Below are 22,269 nucleotides of genomic sequence, written 5' to 3' on the forward strand. Positions count from 1 at the left end.
GAGCGCGAAATAAAAATCATTGCATTAAATAAATATTTAATCTTTTTTATATTTTCTAAAAACACGGTTATTGAAACAAGAATAATAAAAAAAGTGTACTAATATGATACATTAAAAATACAAACAAACTAGTACTATTTATTTATTTAAGCATTTGTTATTATTATTATTATTATTATTTTTATTTGATTAGAAGATGAAAACTTGACCTCAAAAATATTACATGTTTAAATACTTTTTCTTTATAATGTCTTAAATTAGTTCAGAAGTTTTTTAAATTCAACCAAAATCACATATAACATAATCAAGTTCATTAATTCAAAAAGAACGTTTTATGAAAGCAAGTTATTTTTAGAATAAGTCATTCTAGATTACATCGAGAAAATTTAAGTCACAGGTTTGTGGTAAAAGTACTGTCTACAAGTAGAAGTAAAAATCATTGGGAGAAGTTCTCTTCACCTAAATTATGTACAAGTATCGAGTGTAATTTACAAAATCCTTGGTCGAATGCCAAGCCAAATGCTGCCAAAATCCTCGGATAATCTCTCCCCCTTTAACATGATAAGCTCCACTTCATTGATTCCTTTATTTCAGATCTTTCAAGGACTAACCAATGTCAATAAATTTTGAAATCAGATGAGGTTTTATTTGATGCTTTATTTGGAGGATTTAATGGAAATATAAAGACATATTTTAAAATATAAATGAAATTTAATTGATTTTGTACATTAAGCGAAATAGGGCTAGTCAATTGATTTTTTAAGTTTAAGAATATTTGATAAAAAAATTATCATTGCATGCGGTAATTAACTAATTATTTAACCCTTAAATTAAATTTTGATTCATTGTCGACGTAAAATAAGAAAATACTGGTTAATTTATTTATGCAAACGTTTTGTTGTTAGTTGAAAAGGAATGTTTAATCTCAAAAATTGTATCTAAAAACATCTCATTTGCTCTCAGAATTGGTGTTCATGTCTGAAAATGATGTTTATCTGAGTATGTTTTGAGGAACGCTTGCTTGAAATTTTTTCAACATTTTTGACATTTCAGAAGCGTTAAAAAGGATTCGGAAATCATTATTAGAAATTTTGGAATATTTTAAATTATTTTGAAAGCATTTTAAACCAAAACAACGTAACGCTTTAGGAAAGGATTTGAAATAATATCTTTTGTGTGGGGTGCTTAAGACAAAACTCTTCTTAATTTCAGAAAAAATTAATTTTAATATAAAACTCAAAGGAATTTTTGCTTCTAAAGAGAAATCATGAATGTGTTTAAAAAGATTTGACTTATGGAAATAATTCGTTTAACAGGTGTTTTGCATCAGACAAACAATAACATTGCAAAGATAAAAAACAATTTGAAATTTTTTCTTTGTTTTGATGGAATCAGTGATTGTTTTTGGGACATTAAGAATAAATTTAAATATTTTAAAGAAATAAATGCAAGCAACAAATAACATTGTCTCTGAATTTTGCATGCCTCTTTTTCTTAAAGGGATATAACAAAAAGTCTGAAACTTTCTGAACAAAGGTATAAGCAGATTAAATTTAATATCAAGTTATTATGATGCATTTTAATTTTTTTCAATGTTAATTTAGTCGATACTTTTTTTTTTTTTTTACTCTTTTAAATTAATTTAATTTTTTATTTTATTTTCTACTCTTTTTTCTCTACAATTCTATAAATTATTTCAAACTTCAAAATTAAAAAGAATTTTCAAGACACACGTTGTTAAGTTTTACATAATTGTGTACTGAAATTGGCAGATTATAAGAAATAAATTTAACGTATATCAGTAAATACATTAAAAAAGTATAAAAGCAAGTAACTTATTAAAGACTTCTAATTACTACGAAAGTTAAAATAAATATGATTTTATTTTAACTTTAAATTGAAAAAGGTTTTGTAGAATAAGAGGTTTTAAATTTATTTACACATTTGTGTATATTTAAATCTGAATTTTTAAGAAAAGTCTCATCTGAAAAGTCTCAGTCTGAATTTTTAAGTCTCAATAAATACATTTAAAAATATAAACTCAAGTAGAGGAATATAAATTATTAATTTTAATATTAGTTTTATTTTTGTCCATATACTAAATTGAATTTTGAAATCAAAACAATTTAAATGATACAATTTTTCAGTTTGTTTACAAAATTTAGAAATGTGAAGATTTACGGAAATACCACTTGTGAAATTAGTGAATACATTCGGAAAGTATAATTGCAAGTAGCTAATTATAAATTATTTCACATTAATTCGTTCTGTCCTATATTTATAAACTTTGAAATGAAAAAGAATTTGAGAGATTCAATTTCTGAGTTAATTAAATTTTTTTTAATATTAGAAGTTTTACTGAGATACAAAAAATAAAAAGTATCACAGTAAATAAATTTGAAAAGTATAAACCTAATTGTAAATTACTAGTTTTATTACTGATATGGTTCTGTTCTGAAAATTTCTTTAAGTTTCTGAATAAAAAGCATCTTTCAAAATTAGAAAAGAGTCGACGAATTATATTTTAGTCATTCTTTTTTACGCACGTCATTCTTTTTTTAGAGCATGTCATAAAATTATGCATAAATTAATTGTTTGATAACAATTAAATTTAAAGAAAAAACTTTATACACACGGAGAAAATAATTCTGGTAAAATTACCGTACTGTATGGTAATGACATTTCTCGTTAAAAAAAACATAATTTTGGTAATAAGACTCAAAATATACGGTATTTAAATAATTTATTTGGTAGTTTTTGCATTCAATGATAACGGTTTACCGGAAATTCTGTTTTTCAAAATTATGGTTCTTATTACGAAATATTTAGAAAAAATTGAAAAGCAAATTTAACCAAATAAGTGGCTTTTATGCTATGCTCTAAGGTATCATGATAAAAATGTCAAATTTTAACACAATCAATTTCAAACACTATGAAAGCGCTTCGGTTATAATTGCCGAGCTTTATGGTATTCTTACAGAGCAAGAAAAATTGTACATTTTACCATACTCTGCTAGTTTTGACTATACTTTTTTTTTCTCAGAGCATAGATGAAATGACTAAAAATAAAATGCATAAAATTGAAAAACTAGAAAATGAGGAACATAAAAATGAAAAACAAGAAAATAGGCAACATAAAACAACAAGATCGAAAAATTTCCAATCTTTTGAAGGCTTACCAGTAATATTATAGATTTAGTTGATTAGCAAAAGTAAGGTGACAATAAACGATCAACGAATGAGATCATAAATCATTTAAAGTAAGTTCAGTTTTAGGTACACCTACATATTGAATAGGCAATATTATATCAGTTATACTTGACAAAAGTTAATTGTAATAACCACTGAGTGGGCTTAGTATTTGGTCATTAACTACAAACTATACCATTTGAACTTTTTATTAGACTTAATATTTAATCAGAAGTCATTGATATTAAATTTTCAAATTCAAATAACCAAGACTTATCATATAAATAATTAAATAGTAACATCAGATAAATTACAATACTTATAATTAAACTAGTTAAATGAAATTAAATGGAATGATTGACATAAATAGAATTTCTAATTTTACATACATCGTGAAAGCTTGAAATCTATGAAACAACGCCTAAGACACTATCACAAATAACATAAAAAAGTGAATGACATGATTATAGAATTCATGACAAAACAAATAGTTGAGCTAAAAATATATTGTGTCACCTTTCTTAAGAAAAAGAAATATGCCGTGACATTTCTTGTTCTGATCGGAAACAAAAAGGTTTCAAAGGAAATTGGAGAGAGGTCGATTTCTGTTTTTTCAAAGGTTGAAGCTTATTTTTCAGTTATTTTTAATTCCGGAAAAAATAACGAATAACTAAAACGCCTATTTTAATCTTATTTAAGTAAAGTAGTGCTATATCGTAATTTACTGAATTTATGATAGAAGAATTTAATTAAAAGGAAGGTGGTATTTAATATAGAAATTATAAATTAGATAACTATTATAATTGAATGGTTTTTAAAAAGATGATATTAAAAAAGATGACTATAGAAAGGTTTTTTAAAAGATGATATTAGAGCTTAATAAAATAGTTATTTATTTATAAAGTTATTAAAACTAAAATTATGAAAGAAAATACCATCTAATTTCTGTAATTCCTGTATTTTAAATATCATTTAAAAATTTATCTAGTTTTTTGTTGCAGTTCTCTTAATATTTAGTATTGTATTAAAAATTGTAGAAAATATTTTTTAAAAAACTAAAGCTTTCTATTGATATTATCACAAGTTACGAGATTAAGATAATTTCATGCACAAACATAAAGTGTTAATTTCTAATTAGCTTAATAATCATTTCAAGAAATAAATATTTAAACAGGAGGAAAATTATTGCAGTGTTTAGCAATTAAATAATGTGTAATGGAAATCTATATATGCATTAAGTTCATAAAAATTTAAGTTCTCCATTTTATCTACAGAAATTTTAAACAGTTTTTAAAAGGTAATTTATGGTACATGTAATTTCCATCACACCCAAATTTTTTAAACAATATTTATAAGGATACACAAATTATAAATAATTTTGATCAAAATTAATTTTTGGATCAGCTAAATACTGAATAAACAGTAAAATTTAAATAAAGTTCTGAATTTAAAACTTAATGAATTGAGAGCATGAAAAAATTAGAGTAAATATATTGATCAAAATAAAAATATTTCGTATCGACAGAACTAAAGTTTTAACAATATAGTTTAGCAATATAGAACTGTGTTCATTAAAATTTTTTTGCAAAATGAAAATAAAAGTTTTCAAATTAAAATACATTTAGATATTTATAGAAATACGTAAAAGGACTACATAAAAAACATATTGCGCGGCAAAAACATTTATAACTATTAGGATTTTTTTACAGTTCATTTTATGCTTCATAATGTTAAAAGAAATTTTTTCGTTGGGCAAGTTATTAAATTAGTTTTAACTATTTGCAAAACAAAATAAATACAAAATCCCAGAGAGGAATGAGAGTAGCAGAAAGGATGTGGAAATACGAAATGCAAATTTTATTTTGAGGATGCTTTCGAGGAATGCTTTTTGCTGTTTAAATCAACAACAAAATTATAAACTAACGAAAATTGAAATTTTTAAATTAAGCTCATGAAAATATTCCAGTTTGGTGATCCTAAAATATGGATAATACTTTAGTTATTTGCATAATATAGTGTTGTATAATATAATATAGTGCTGTATTTGCATAATATAGTGCTTGCATAATATAGTAAATTTGAAAAAATTTCAATATTATTGTGCTCGTTTTAATTTTGTTTTAGAGTTCTTTGTACACTGAGAAAAATAGCATGGTAAAAACAATCAAAATATGGTAATATTTACCGCGCTTCTGGCTGTATGGGAACACCAAAAAACTCGGTAGTTTTTACCGAAGCATTTTGGTAACCACTTTTGGTAAAATTAAAAATAAAATATAGTTTTATGATATGAGATAAAATTTGGTATTAGTGGCAAAATTTGGTAATTTTATCATGATTTCTTAGAGCATGTCATAAAAATCATTTATTTGGATATATTTACTTTTCACTAATAAATTTTTTTAATAAATGTGTGGTATTAAGAATTATAATTTTGAAAACCAGAATCTCCGGTAAATTGTTCCCATATGAACGAAATAATTACCAAATGAATGATTTAAATACCGTATATTTCAATTTTATTAATCGGATCTACTATGTTTTTTTTAATTTTCTTTTTATTTTACCAGAGATGTCATTGCTATGCAGTACGGTAATTTTACCAGAATTTGATATCTCTGTGTACTTTTTATAGTTTCGCGAAATATTTTTAAGCAATGCTTTTGCTTATTCCTATAGTTATATTAATAAAATAACCAGGAATTTTCAAAGCGTATAAATAGCACTAAAAAAGAATAAATATTTTTAGTCATTTTTGTAACTTGTTTGTATTACATAATTCATTCGCATTCTTAATTTGTATCCCAAAATCTTATGGAAAAAATGTTATGAGGCCGTTTTGCCAAAAAACGATGGATTGTTTTTGCTTTAGGAAAAGTATTAAATGAAAAATATTTAATAAATAACATTAAAGGAATAAGATTGAATTAATAATATTAAATAAATAATAACATATTTTTAAGAAACTATTTTGCATAACCTCTATAATTATATTAATAAAATATCCAAGAATGTTACGGGAAAATAAATCGCACTGAATAAAGCTAGAAGAAATTATAGTATTTTTATAATATTCATTCATTAGGAAAAGTATTAAATGAAAAATATTTAATAAATAATATTGAATGAATAAGATTGAATTAATAATATTAAATAAATAATAAAATATTTTTAAGAAATTATTTTGCATAGCCTCTATAATTATATTAATAAAATATCCGAGAATGTTACGGGAAAATAAATCGCACTGAATAAAGCTAGAAAATATTATAGTATTTTTATAATATTCATTCATTTTGGTCAGTCAATCAATTCTATAATTTTTCGCAATTTATTTGTATAACATAATTCATTTGTATTGTTAATTTGTAACATAAAATCTTATAAAAAAAATTTATAAACAGTTGTTTTTAAAAGTGAGACGAAATGTTTTTGCTTTATGAATCTTTCTTTAGGCAACATATGAGAATGGTTTTAAAAATAAAGTGTTGCAGCTCACCTGGTAAGATTTCTTACTGCATCTTCTGCCACAGCAGCTCTGAAGGATGATATTCTCAGCTGAAGAGAAGGAAGGAAGGGGTGACAGAGGGGGTGTTGAAGCTGGCCGGTTAGGTTGGCCATTGTAGGGCACTTCATGTTCTACAAATTCGCGGTCCTGCAAACAGTCAAACGTAATTAGTTATACTTATCGATATAGAAGTTAAAATTTGCATAAAAAAAGCGCAACTCAATCTACAATGTTATAAATTTTGAAGATAATTGGATAGCACATCCTTAAAAAATTTAGTGTAAATAATACTTCACAAAGTTGAACCTTACTGTCGTTCTAACTAATCCGTCTATACGCACTGTAAAGAATGGACACACAAATTTTATATCAGAAAACTCCAAGCAAACATTCCATTTAAGAGAAGAAATAACTATCGCTTCTTTACTGGTATATTCTCCGAGCAAACATTTCATCAAAGTGAAGGAATAACTATTGTCCCTTCGACACGAAAACGAATTTCGTCAAAAGTAAAGAAATGCTTCGTCGTTCTATTTTTTTTCCAAAAGAAAAAAAGAAGAGAAACACGTAGTGCGACGTAGTATCTAACGAGTAGTTGATTATTTTTCCGTGGGCACCATACAGGTGAACTGTTGTCGCCCCAAAAACACTAGGACAGATTGAATAGAAAGAAAAATTACCATGACCGAAACGGGATTTAAACCCGGGATCATCCTGGTATGAGGTCAACTCCCTGATCACCTTGCTGTTCGCTGGATTTATTAAGCCATTCTAGTCTTGTCTTCATTCTAGTTAAAAAATCTCCCACAACGCTTTGTGATAAGGTTCCGAGTTCAGGAAACATTTTCCTCTTTCATTTGAGAGTTCGCGTTTTGTCAAAAATCAGGTAATTTCGTGGCGAAATGATTATCAAAACTTATGAAATACAGCTGAAACATTGCCGAATCGTCAAAATTGAGAGTTTTATTCCTGAGAGTGCTGTACAATAGTTAAACTTGAGTAAAAATATGGTTTAAATTAGCACCTCATTAAGCTTAAACATATTTTGCAAACCAGGCAGCGTTCAACGTATGATCGATCGCTTAGAGAATGTATAATAATTAAATATTGGGAATTCAAAACTTATTGAAACGTTGTTCAATATTATGATTCAATTCCACCATATTACAGCGTAAAAAATTAAGTACAGTACTGAAAACTAATTTTCGACTGCTGATAAAAATTTTAATATAGTGAAAAGGTAAGAGTATTATTACCGAACGATTCATGGTACTTAATAATATAATGTTTCAAGATATTAATATTAACTTGACAAGCTCGCCAAATAATTAAATTACAGTAAAACAGCTATTTTTGAGTCTATCTGAATGCATTTTTTGACAATAATCATAAAATGAAGATAGAGCCGATTCACTTTTATTGCTTGGAATTGCTTATCGCTATTTCATAATTCGATAAATAATCAGTAAATAAATAGAAAAAATTTAAGTTTCATTGATTTATTACTTTACTTTCAGAAATTTTTGGTGTTAAAAAGCTAATTAAAGATGTGTTGAAATACTTTAAAATAAACTGAAAATTCTAATTTTAGCGAAACATATGCTTTAGGAACAAATGGATTAAATGATTTAGGAATAAAAAAATGACTTAGGAAAAAAAATTAATTAAGATTTCACTTATTTATAAATTACTTGTATTATAAATAAAAGAGATAATTTTTTATTTATTTTCTCTTTAATTCTTCATTTTTTAATAAAATATGCTTTAGGTTTCATTCAGATCTAATATTTAAACTTGTATTGTTTTAAAAGTTCTCTTCAGATTTGATAAAGAGTAACAGGAAGTAAAAAGAATTATTTATCAGTATACTGAATCATTCGACAAATAAAATTACAAAGACATGACAAAAACGTATTTGAAATTCCACAATAAAATGGTACAAAGTCTATACGAAATATGAATAATTGAATTCTAAATATATAAAGATTTAATGTTTTGCTTTAAAAATTTTTGTTTGTGTTCTGGATTACTTTGTAGGTCTCGCTGTAATAATTAACTTTTACTTTTTTCACCCTCTATTTTCTATTCCAAACAAGAAAAGATAAATACAAAGAACTTTATCAGAAGAGTTCTTATGTAAACGCATAGCAGCCAACTCTTTCGGTTTTCACGGTAGATTTTATTTTCATATTTAAAATGGTAACGAAACTCATGTCACACCATTAGACTTTTTGAATTATAATAATAATTATAAATGAGTTTCACCACCACTACGTATAAATAATTACAACTAATATACAAAATCATAATAGTCTTTACGAACGAATTCCAACCTGAGTAAGATAATTTTTCAGTAATTGTTTTACTACCACTTGGAAAATCCATTCTCGGAAACAGAGGAAGTTGGGAGATATGTAAACGCTATTTCAGTATTTAAAAAGTAACAAACTAATATTTGTGATTATTTTTTTTGTTTCATTTCGTGCTTTCAAATGCGTTTTATTGAACCGAGGCATTAAATTTTTAGTTTTAAAGATAAATTTTTTCTTTTGATATATTTTTTCCAAACAATCATAATAACTTTGTAAAAGTTTTAAAACTACTGACAAACTTAAAATTTTATATATTCGAAAACTGAGCTCGATAGAACACATTTTAATGAATATAATAAAAAAGAAAACATTCAAAAATGTTAATTTGTTACTTAAAGAAATAGCATTCACATAATTTTCCTCGGGTTAAAATAAAATATCCTTTTTGTCTGAAGACGAATAACATTCATATAATTTTCCATCAGCTGACATAATACACATTTTCTGTGAATACGCTTCATGGTTGATCACTTCATGGGTTGACGCAGAATATCTTTTCGGTCTGAAAACGAATAACATTTATATAATTCTCCATGGGTTCACACAGAATATCTTTTCTGTCTGAGGACGAATGAACGAATGAATCGGTCTGAAAACGAATAACATTTATATAATTCTCCATGGGTTCACACAGAATATCTTTTCTGTCTGAGGACGAACTTCCCATAATTTTCTATGGGTTGATATTTTTTTTCTGAACATGAATAACATTCATAAAATTTTCCATCAGTTGACATAATATATCTTTTCTGTCTGAAGACGAATAGCATTTTTATAGTTTTCTATGGGTTGGCATAGAATATTTTTTTCCGGAAGATGAATAACATTCATATAATTTTCCATCAGTTGACATTATACATCCTTTCTGTCTGAAGACGAATAGCATTCTCATGATTTTCTATGGGTTGATAAAATATTTTTTTTTCGGATGGGAAATTAGATGAATAACATTCATATAATTTCCCATCAGTTGACATTATACATCCTTTCTGTCTGAGGACGAATAGCATTAATATATTCATAGGTTGACAAAGAATATCTTTTCTGCCTAAAAACGATCCTTAATAATGCAATAATTTTGATTAAAATAATAATAATTATAATATAAATAATTGAGATTACAATAAAAATAATTATGATATAAATAATTTTGATTATAATAACAATGATTCTGTTTGGCTGACAATGTTTAACAAACAGTTTTAAAAACTTTGTTATAGATTTTTCCACCTCTCACGAATTGGCAGAAAAGTATTATAGCCCTTAAGCAATGCAATATATTTCACAGGAGTTGGGAAATCAAAATAAAAATTTAAGCAAAAACCGAAATTGTAACGTTTTTGAAGGTATTGCACGAACTCACTTAACCTTTTGTTACTCAGCAACTCTGATTTAAGAAATATTTACGCGGATGTTAAAATACATCATATTAAGCGTGTAAAAAATAATGGAAAAATTAAGACCTTAAAATTAAAAATTTATTGATAAAAAGCATTTATGGAACATCTCCAATATCGTGAAAAATAGCACAAAAATTCCAATATATTTAAAACTTCATGTGAAAAATTTTGAAATTGTTGTTTTTATGGTAACAAGATTTCACACCACATTTTTCAATCCCTCCTTAGCCAAATATACAATCAAGAGGATTGTTGTAAAAAAATTGTATATCCTGCAATTATGTCGTGGAACAATTCTTGCTAAACGCATTATAATATTGGCAGCTGCACCAAGACTTGGTTCCCCCGAGTTTGCAATATTTTCTTTACCTGAATTTAGTTTGATTTTATAGGTAAATCCACCTCATTATAGGATTGAATTTTCATGTATGCTGCAAATATGTAACGCGGTGATACAAAGGGTTAAAATGCATGAAAGAGTAACTGTTCCTGCAACGAAGTGGACTCTTCACATACATATTAAATGCTGTCAAATTTAAGAATTTATCATCTGAAATTACAGTTCATACCGTATCATTATTAAATAGATCTCTAAAACCTAACCTACAAATTAATAATCCATGAAGAATTTGGATTTTTGCCAACAACACCGAAATTGCGAATACCCAGACTAAACCGATATTGTATAAGTAATGAAATAGACTACCATACAAAATTGATTGATTTCCCTTTTAAAATCATTTGTTTTGATGTATACATAATTGCAAAAAAATTATTTCTGAAACAAACACTAATGTTAAATAGCTTCTCTTTAAGTATTACGTAGTACATAACGTTCTTATAAATGATTGGAACAATTTAGCAATTTAAAAATGAACTAGCAAAGCAACATTCGTTAAGTTGATCTTAATAACTACTTGTGATATTAAGGAAATTGGTCGTTATATCCTTAATGTTTTTTTTTCTTCCTGAAACCAAATGGGAAGGTGTGAGAAAAAAATAATTCTTTAACGTATTTTCAATGTTCTTCAGCACTTAAATAATATTCCTTTAGAAATAAAATTATGGAATTCAAGAAAAGAAAATTAGGTAGCTTGCTTTCTTGGAAACTATTTCAAAAAATTAGTTTCAATCATCAGGATTGTATACATTTGTGGTTATTCTAGAGAAAATATTAAAAAGAGTAAGATTTTTTTTATTATTTCATTTAAATTATCACTAAAATGTCTCTTTTTAACTACCATGCAGTGAAATTTTACTTCAACTATTAAATAACTCAATATAGATCTTGTTGTAATGGTTTTAGATATTCCCTATCCACGTAAATGTAATAAATCATTCGAAGCTATGATTGCACTGTGAATAGAGCAGGTGCTTCTGATACTAGGGCCTAGATTCGAAGCCTGTTACTTTTTTTCCTCGCATACATAAATTTTTCTAAAAATTTCTTTTTAAAACTGTAGTTTTCTTTCAAATATATTTTTAAAATTCTTTTTTCATAAAAATAATGTTCGGAGTATTATAAATTCCCGAGACTTGGAAGTTTCTAACTTTGTACGTAAATTCACAAAGTTTCCTGAGTTTGTAATTTGAAGCTCATTGTTTGTAAAATAAGCTACGGCAATCGAATTAAAAATTTATGACCTTTTCAAAATCGCATTGAAAGTAAGAGATTTTAAGCAAATAATTTATCTGAAAGTTCAAATGATAACTTTTTGTTTAAAAAAAAGAAGCAGAAAAAACATCTTAAATTTTTTTTTGGATATATAATTATTACGAAATTCTTTGAAAATAATTAAAAATTTTTTAAAACAAGGTGAATTTAAAAAAATGTAGAAAATGGCTCGGCGTAAAAAAGGCTTGAATTTTATTTACCTTAATTAAAAAATCATCATTGGTGCTCAGCAACTGATAACATTGGGGAGCAATTTTTTTTAAAATTTTCTGTTGCATGAGATTTTTTTTTCATGTCTCAGATACTTTCGCTTTTCTGTTTTTAATTCTGAGTCGGTTTCTCTCTCCAAGCTACTGATTTTTTAAAAATGACATTTAAGTCTGGTTTTTGACGAAATGTACAAGCTTAAACACGTATATATCACGAGGAGTAGCATAAATGTTTGACAAATGATCGCATAAAAAGTGAAAAATTTCTAGGGGAGTCAGGGCACTTTATCATGATTAAAATTGCATTGGAACCATGACGGAAAATGTTGTGATATTAGGAGCTCTTCCCTTTTCTGAACTGTTTCTTTGAATGCTTTTGAACAGGTCATAATAGGGAAGCGTCCCTAGCCGCGTAGCACGGCATCTATGGTCATGGATTTCTATGCAATCCTGATAAGGTGTCCTATCTCCACTAGAATTTTGTCGCAGAACTTTTGTAATTCCTTGCTACATATAACGTTTCTTAGCTTGATTGCAGGCATTGAACTTTCGTTCTTAACCTCGGAAGATGCCGGAAGTGTTGCTCATTTAACGTTACGCAGTGGGCACCTATGAACCTAAGTCACGGAGGCGAGCAACATTGACCACGCCACACTGCCACAGATGCGCGTTTATAGGGGGGGGGGCACATTCACACAATAGAGAACAACACACAGAGAGAAACATCCATGCCCTGAACGGGATTCAAACCCACAACCATTGTCTTCACAGTCAGGCACGCTGACCACTCGGTCACTTGGTCGGCTTTCTAAGCTTGCAGATTTCGTCAGAAAATTATCATTTAAACAAAATCTTTTTGAGTAAAACTAATTTCAGATATCAAATATCCACAACCGAATTCGACAAAATCAAGCATTTGTAAAAATGCAACAAAAAAAATTTTGTTTCTCAATATAGTCATTGTATAAATACAACAAAAATTTTTTACTCAATATAGTCATTATTTTTTCCGTTTTTTTCAGAAAAAAAAAACAAACACAACGAAAACGAACTTTTTTGTTGAAAGTGCATGTTGGTATTTATTCCTACTTACTATACGAACGCTTTGATTGGATCGCGTTCTATCTATAAATAAATGAAATAAATATTGTAATACCGTCGTCTTTTCTAGACATCTTAACAGATGATGATGTTGTAGCTCAAAGATATCATCAGGGAAGTCCTCAACCTCTTGTCCACTCTCCCGGGCAGCTATTCTTGCTTCAACGGCTTTCTTTTTACTCACAAAAGCTGCACCTGTAGTCGCTTTAGCAATTCTAATACGAGCCATTCGGGCTTTCTGCAAATAATAAACAAGAAATTGTCAGTCATGGTCACACTAATTATAAAATTGGCTTTAAGTTCTATTCTAAAATATTGTATAGATAATATTCCAATTGTATAATAATATTCTTTTAAACTATTGATTAAAATTGATCTTTTTTTCCTCAGCAAGATCTTAACATTTTACAGTTACAGTTGTATTAACTTTAAAGATAATTTTGTCGGAAACAGAAAATCTTTGTGTCTTATACTCACAGTTGTATTGATAGTTTTTTGCAAGAAAGATCTTTCCATTTTACACTTGTTACAGTGACCTTGTCAAGAGTTTTGTATGGGCAAGATCCTCATATTTTACTCTTACAGTTGCATTAAAGTTTAAAAATTGTTTTGATGTATTCTTGATCACTTGTAATTGTTATTGATCTTGTCAAGAGTGTTTTAAGAGCAAAGATCTTTACATTTTGCCCTTACAGTTGCATTAAAATTCAAATATTGTTTTACTTGTACAAAAAATCTTTATATTTTACATTTGTAGTTGCACTGACCTTGTCATGAGTTTTTCACGAGCAAGATATTTACATTTACTGATGTATTAAACTTTAAAGATTGTTATGCAGGCTCAAAAAATTCTTCATTTTACTCTTGTAGTTGTATTAATTTTTCAAAAGTTTTTTTGTTGGCTTTGTATTTACATTGTGTGCCACTAAAGTTAAAGCTTTTTCTTAAAACTATTATTCTATTCCAATAAGTTGCTCGAAGAGTAAATTCATTTTTTAAAATAAATAATGTACATTTTTTTAAACAAAAATCAAATTTTAGTTATTTTTAAAACCATTCATTAGAATTTCAATGTTAATATGTCATCCATTTTAGGGGTATAGAGAGAAAGTTTTTATGGGTTGTTAGTTTTCAGTACTTCTATAATCGACACCTTGTAAAAACAGAACAATAAAAGAAAACAAGAAAATCTGTTATCAATCACTTTTGTTTATACTGCTAAACACATTTTACTATTCATACCTGAAATTCTCCCATCTTATTAAGATAAAATTAATATATAGTTTTTTACAAAAATATAATAATTTTTATTTTAAAACGTGCATATCCCTTATGCATTTTCTAAAATTAAAAAATATTTGCAAGAATAAATTCGAGAAACATTACATGTATATTTTTAATTTTTATGATTATATGAATCGAGTCTTTCGTTTTAGTATTTACTTATTATGTTTTATGGGAATGACTAAATAATATGTCCAATAATACACAATAAATAAAAATCAACTGTGTATTATACACGCCAATAAAATATTTTCTAACTCTCTTATCAAGTAAACACAGCTAACATATGTTGATAACTCATTGTTAAAAATAAAATACGCATAAAAAATAAAAAAATGACTAATCAAAGTTAACGATAATTCAAACAAATGATCATATGAATAATAATTGACTAAATGCTAATGAATATTAATATGACTACTAATATCAAATGGATATTTAAATGAATTATATCAAAATAAAAACTATTTAATTACATTAAAATATTGAAACCTTATTTATTCCTTTTTAAATTTCGATAAATGCCAGCATAAGTTTGCAAGCCAAATCAACTTAATAAAGATAAATGTGAATGAAAAGGGGAACATGATCTTAAATATTTTGAGAGCTGAAAGAAGAAGAATTTTATAGACAATTTAATTTTAGGTAAAATAGTAAAAAGGGAGCTTTTTAAATTAATATTAACATATATTTAGATGTTTAAGCAATTTTGAAATTTATTTATTTTGTTTATTTCATTTTTTATAAGAACATTGAGTAAATGTTTTATTTTTTATCAACTTCCATAGAAATAAAAAATATTCAATAAGCTGGTAAATAGATAAAAAGAAAAACAGAAATTTTTTTTAAAAATTTTACTGAGATAATTGTGATTTTAACTTCTTTGAGTACTTTTTTATTTAAGTGCTTTCAATACTATGCCATGAGATAAATTCATAATTATTTCTGCATAATCCCTACATGTTTTTGAACTTGGAAATTTTTAAGAAACGATTTCTTATGGGGGTAAAGATAGTTCAACAGCCATAAGTCCACAAAAGTGAGATACACTTAAATCTCCTCCGTTGCTTCTGTTTGACACATATTTCTACATTACAGTCATCATTAATAAAGTAAAGTACACGAATAAAAATTTTTGACTAAAAAGTTGGAAAAAACCTGACCAGTTATTCAACAATAACATAAAGTCCTGTAGGAAAAAAACAAGTTTTACCATAGCTCTATAGCATAAACTAGAATATTAATTGCAAGCCTAATTATTTTAAATCATTCCAGAAAATGTTATAATAAACAATATAATTAATTTCTTCAATGTATTTAATTAAGTGAACTGTTTGAGGACAAATAAAAGCATTTTGTTTTCCTTGTACCGGTGGCTAATTTACTATCCAGCATTCTTTAACCACTTGCTCTGTTTTTTTCCTCTTGGCTGTAGTTGGTCCCAATTATAATAAACTTTTATTTATTCTAAAATTTGTTAACTGAACTAAAAGAATATCAAGAAACAAGAATATTGCTTCTTCAAAATATTGCTAAACAGGGAAGGGGGTCGTTAAAAGCCCTTGGATTGGAAAATCGCGCATCTGTTTAAGGTATAACATACAAACACTTTTTTGATTTTGTTAGGACTAGCAAAAAACAAAAATAATCTGCTCTTTGAAATATTCTATTTTATAGAGTACAATATTTTGGTACTTCCCGATCTTAGTTTTGATTTCAAATGTGAGTACTTAAGGATTTCATTTTCCAATCTTGGGAAAATTGAAAATAAAAAAAAGGTACTTTAGCACATGCTTGGTAAACTTGAAATGGTTCACAATGCAGCTGATTATATATGTTATTACAGGTAACAACTTTATACACGGAATGCACGGTTTTTTCCTCTACAGAACGCGAATATTCACACTAGTACACCAAGATATATGCAATCCAAGGTTACATTTTCTCTCACTTATTATGTGCTTATTTAGAATTATGTGCTTAACTAAACTGTGCTTCCCTTTTCTTTTCACATTTCCTTTCGATAATCTATAATGCGGAGCGTGTAATTATATACTCATACAAAAAGAGTGTCATATAATAATATGAGCTTTAGGTAAATATAATTATTGATATAGAAAATGTCAAAAAATATTGTTAATTAAACCTGTTAATTAACAGCTTAAATAATAGAAAATTTTTACTAGTTTAAACATATTCATCAAAAGAAAAACACCGTTGCGTTCAAAGTGTTACAGCAATTTACAAACATTTAAATTCTTTCGTGTTTTAAAGTTTTTCTCACATATAAATATTATTCTACACGTGTTTTTCAAATGTACAAAAATAAACAAATAGTTTTAATGTAATCTCATTTGTAAAGATATTTCACCTTAATTACACGATTTATCAACTGAAGAAGTGTGTGAATTTTGAATGCATTTTATGTGTGTAAGTATATATTTTACTCTTTTATTCTTTTTATTTTTCACTTCTTTATAATGCATAATTATTTAAAACAAATTATTATCTCTGTAGAAAATAATTTGAGAATTGATTCGAATTTATGCTTAACATTTCAGCTGGGAGGGCTGAGTTTGTTCAACTATATACAATACTATCGAAATATATTGCTCTCCATTCTTTTAACATTGCTTCCTCAAAAATCTAGAATATTGAAAATCATAATAAGAACTATGCACAGGTGTTAGACTCCGATCCGGAAGGGCCTGGGTTCGATCCTCGTCTCCGCTAAGACACAGAGAGTACATGCTCGAAAAAACTGTGGAATCCAAATTCCTGTGGTCGGTCGCTGAGCTGCAACATGAGTACACACGGAATACGTGGGATTTTGAGCTAAGACGTATTGTTACCCTTGCGGTGCTCTCTCATCAAACGAATAGGCCCATTTTTCTGACTTAATTCGCATAAGGACAATGGATGGTGAAGCTTGGCTTGTCCAAGGGCCATTAGAAACAGCAATAACGAAACTATGCACTCTAACAGTAATAATAATTATCTTTCCGGAAAAATCCGAAACAGTTTATTTATTTTCAAAGCAAACTTTTATAAATACTATTTAATTCTAGTTCATATAAGTTAATTCTAGTTCATACATATTCATCATAATAAAATCCTAAGACGTGTATAAAGTACAATAGAAAGTTTCAAATATTTAAATTCTTTCACGTTTTCAACAGTACCATTCAAGATCTCTTTTCGGTGATGAAAATCTTCCTTTCTTAAAAGAAAACTCTCATGTGGCAAGTCTGAATATATTTGAAGGAAACATATTAGGGTATTCACAAGGGATACAACTATTTACGTATGCTATTTATGCTGTTGGCGCATTTATTCATTTTATCTGATTACAGAAATTATTTCTCCGAGAAAATATCGGTCATTTGTAGGAAACACAAATTAAAGTTTTGTTGTTAGAGTAATTGTTTGGATGTAATGTAAATGGAAATCTTGCTTAGCCTTTTATTCAGTGTAATTTTCTGGAAAAAGAGGAGAAATGTTTCGGGATTAATATACCATTTATGGAAAGAAAAACTACTAATTTTCTTTGAAGCTTAGCTTTGTTTTTATTATAAATTGTTTGTTAAATAGGAGTATATTTTATGTGTTTTGCGAATTAGTTTAAATATTAAATCAAAAGTAAATGGTTGAATTAATTATTTCTAACTTGCGAATTTCAACTTATAGAATAACAAAAAATTGTTCGGTATTGAAAATTATTTCAGAAACTAAGAAGATAAAACGATTTTTTATTCAAAGAATTTTTTAATCCAATTTTTTTGTAATTGATTATGGCGGTACCTTACATATACACTGTTAGAAATTTCTCAGAAAAAATGGATAAATAACAATTTATTTAATTGTTATTTAACCGTGATCAAGCAAAACAGTCAAATGACTATAAATTAGATGGTAACTAACTGTTAACTGTGAGAAAAACCGTTTATTAACTGCTTTTAACCAATACGGTTAAACAGCCAAACTTTCATTGCACCAACTAGGCTTACCTAATGAAGCCCCTTCGTTCCTTGTAGCTGGGTACATATTACAGCCGGGAGGGTAACTCTGTCAATCTTATGAACAACAAAACGGGTGTTCGAATCCCATCGTTGACATCACACTATTTATACTATTCCCTTCAACACATGAAGAGTTTCCTATGTTCTGCACCCCCCCCCAATTTATGACCCTGGAGTACTGGAATACGATACTTCAAACCACGCATAGAGGGTAGCACCATGAACCTGCTTAACACTAAAAAGTCAAAGATTTCTCATCCCTTACGATAGGGTCAAACAACCAATTAAACTAATTAAACCAGTTTCCACGGTTCATTTGATAAATAACAAGACGACCACAACCTAACTCTATTGCTTAATACCTAACGAAAAGCCTTGCTCAGATTGCCAGCAATTTTTTAAGGCTTTAAAACCATGTCAGTTGTAAATGATTAAAAGAACCGTATAGTTTTGTATTCAGGAATTTTTAACCACACTAGTTGTAAAAGGTTTCCAAAAAATAAAGCTAAAAAATATTTTTTACCGTAAACTATACGGTTAATTGTATGAACGAACTGTTGCCGGTTATTTCACTGTAATTTTAGAATGAAAATTCTATCAGTGTAATAAAACTTTCTAAAGTTTAAATTTTAACGGCAAGAATAGCATAGATTGAGTGAATTAGTTCTAATAAGCAAACAAAATATGAATTAGTAAGAGTTTCGATTGAAAATTTGCATATTAAAACTAAAATTGTGGAAAGAAGTATGACTGTGTAATGATTTAACACAAATTACCGGTTTATTGCTAATACCTCAATGTGTTCATTCACCTCTTTCATTGATTTGTTGATTTACCCATTTAATGAAATCATTTTGAATAATTTTGAAATCACAATGAAATCATTTTTTTGATTTATCAATATATAGATATACTTTTTAAATATTTTTGTCAAAATCAAAATAGAGCCAAATTTACACGCACATTAAGATTTACAAATTAAAATGTCTGCTAAATTACTAGTAAGGAAGACAAAATGAATAACATTTAAACCTGATTGCTGAAGGAAATTTAAAATTTCATCTAATTATCACTTTCTAATCCTTTTTGTTTTCGCCAGTAATCAAAATCAGTTTGATTCTAGCAACTGCGAGATATTTCAAAATTGCATTTCCACGTTTACTTTCCTGTTACTTTCGGCAAACAAACAAGTTTTGGTGTCTTCAGTTCCAATTTCGTAATAAGTACTTCGTTAGATTTCGATAACAATTTCTGTCCTATCAAAAACATTAATTTGCGACTTTTAATAAGTCTACTTTTTTAATTTTCTCTTTTGAAAAATACTCTAAAAATATATAAAGGCAGTCATTATAGAATTTTCTATTTATTTCCCTTTACTATAGTTTAAAATTTATTTAAATTATATCTTTATAACTTTTTTGCAGTGAATATTATATTTCAATATGCATTTTATTTCATTAAAATTTTCGGGGCAAGGACACGACTATTTTCGAGCGGTTTAAAAGTTACAATAGGTCATGGTAAAAAAATATTTGTTGATAAAATTTAAGACAATATAAAAATCTATTTAAAAATCACAATACTTAGTAATTATTAACAAATCAATTGAGACCAAATAGACATATTGTAGATGGGCACAAATCAAATGGGAAAATTAATGTAGAACGAGAGCAAATCAAATGAGAAAATTTCCTGTTGAAATTAAATTAGGGCATTCTGTTTCTAATAATAATCAACATTCCTCATTATTATCCTCATCATTAACAACAATCTTTGTATTTAAATGCAGTGTAATTACTTGTTCGTTTCATTTTATTCAATTCTGAGGACTGTCAATGAATCTGTGTTATAAATATTGATTTAACTTATACATTTCTATATTTCAATGCAATTTTGCGTAGTCAAGAAGTAATAAGTTAAGTGTAGTTATTTGTTTTTAATTTTAAATGCATTTTTGCATGGATATTTTAAAAAAATTGTTTAATTTGTGCATAGAAATGTTTTTTTTTTAAATTTTTAAATTTGCGAAAAAAAAGAAATTTTTTTTCACGTTATTTAACAATTTTTCACTGTAAAAAAAGTAATGCATAATATAAAATAGTACACATATTAATATGATATCATATTGTTGACAAAAAATAGAAAGAGAAAGATGGGATTAAAAAAATTTAAATAAATCACTTTAAATTGGCATTTTTTGAACTTTAGGAAGCAGAAGTAAATTAGAATTAAAATTTATTTTAAATGTCCATTCATTTATTCATTCATCGATCTATTTATCTCTTCATACACCATTCATTCATTTATCTACCATTTTATGTCAATTAATTTTACAAATGTATGACATAAATATTCATAACAAAATGAATTCGTGCACATATTTATAATACAATTAGTTTTTAAAATGTTCTTTGCATATTTATAATACTTTTAGTTCTTAAAATGTTCTTTGCATATTTATGATGCTTTTAGTTTTTAAAATGTTCTTTGCATATTTATGATACTTTTAGTTTTTAAAATGTTCTGTGCGTATTTGTTAAATTTTTAGAGTATAGCTACAAGAACAATGCAACATTAATCAATATTTTTATTATTCTAAAATATTAATTAATGTTGGAAGCACAACTTAAAGAATTGCGAAGTTTTGCAATAATAAATTAAGTTTCAACATTATAGTAATAGTAACATCTACAGCGGTTTATTAATTAAATTATTTGCTACTAAATAATTATTAAAACAATGAAAATAGATTAATTATCAAATTATAATTATAAAATATTATAAATACAACAATTATTAGAAATAAAAATTACAAATACTACAAGTAAAATAAATATCAAGTAATAAATCTAAAACTTTACGAGATTAATAGTTATTAAAATGATGAACAGAATTAGTATTAAAGATTATATAATAAAAAACTATAAAAAATAATTCTAATCTAACAATTGTTATGTATTAATAAAATATTAATTATAAATTGATATGAATACAGGAGTAGTAATTATTAAAAAATAATTATTAGAACTTTAATTATAAAACAGTATTATTGCATATTTTGAAAAAAAATTATTTGAGAACATTACTTACTACATTAGCTCAAAGTTATATAAATAAGTAGTTTGAAATAATAATTTAATATTTATTTTAGTGTTTCCATTATTTATGTTGATCCGTTTATATTACAGCCTCTTATAATATAAACTGGGATAGCATGATTTTGTGTGAGTTAATTTAAAAGAATGTAGATATAAATAGATAACAATATCAAAATCCATGACTTTTTCTGAAACAAATGTAGTCTTACTTTTATAATTTATACATGGTCCCTATGGACAACTATAAAATTTATATATGGTCCCTAACTTTGTAATAATTGTATCCGGAGTTAAATTAATCAATGCTTCTATGCATTTTCCTAACAAACAGAACAATGATGCGTATTTATGGTATTTTAAAAACTGTCAAAGAAAATTATTACTTTTATTGATTTATTCCATTGATATTCAAAA

The 22,269-nt window shown here is 26.7% G+C and overlaps 1 protein-coding gene across 2 annotated transcripts in view; it reads right to left on the bottom strand.

The window, feature by feature from the left end:
• LOC107436508 (potassium voltage-gated channel protein Shal-like) overlaps positions 1-22,269 on the bottom strand; it is a 262,174-nt gene that overhangs the window by 13,624 nt on the left and 226,281 nt on the right. For both annotated transcript variants that reach the window (XM_021146537.3, XM_043047653.2), the window contains exons 3-4: positions 13,510-13,692; positions 6,689-6,844 (exon numbers count right to left, since the gene is read on the bottom strand). In XM_021146537.3, the coding sequence (XP_021002196.1) occupies positions 6,689-6,844; positions 13,510-13,692 (339 nt within the window). The remainder of the gene's footprint in view (positions 1-6,688; positions 6,845-13,509; positions 13,693-22,269) is intronic.

Source organism: Parasteatoda tepidariorum, chromosome 10 (assembly GCF_043381705.1).
Source record: "Parasteatoda tepidariorum isolate YZ-2023 chromosome 10, CAS_Ptep_4.0, whole genome shotgun sequence".
Classification (NCBI taxonomy): domain Eukaryota; kingdom Metazoa; phylum Arthropoda; class Arachnida; order Araneae; family Theridiidae; genus Parasteatoda; species Parasteatoda tepidariorum.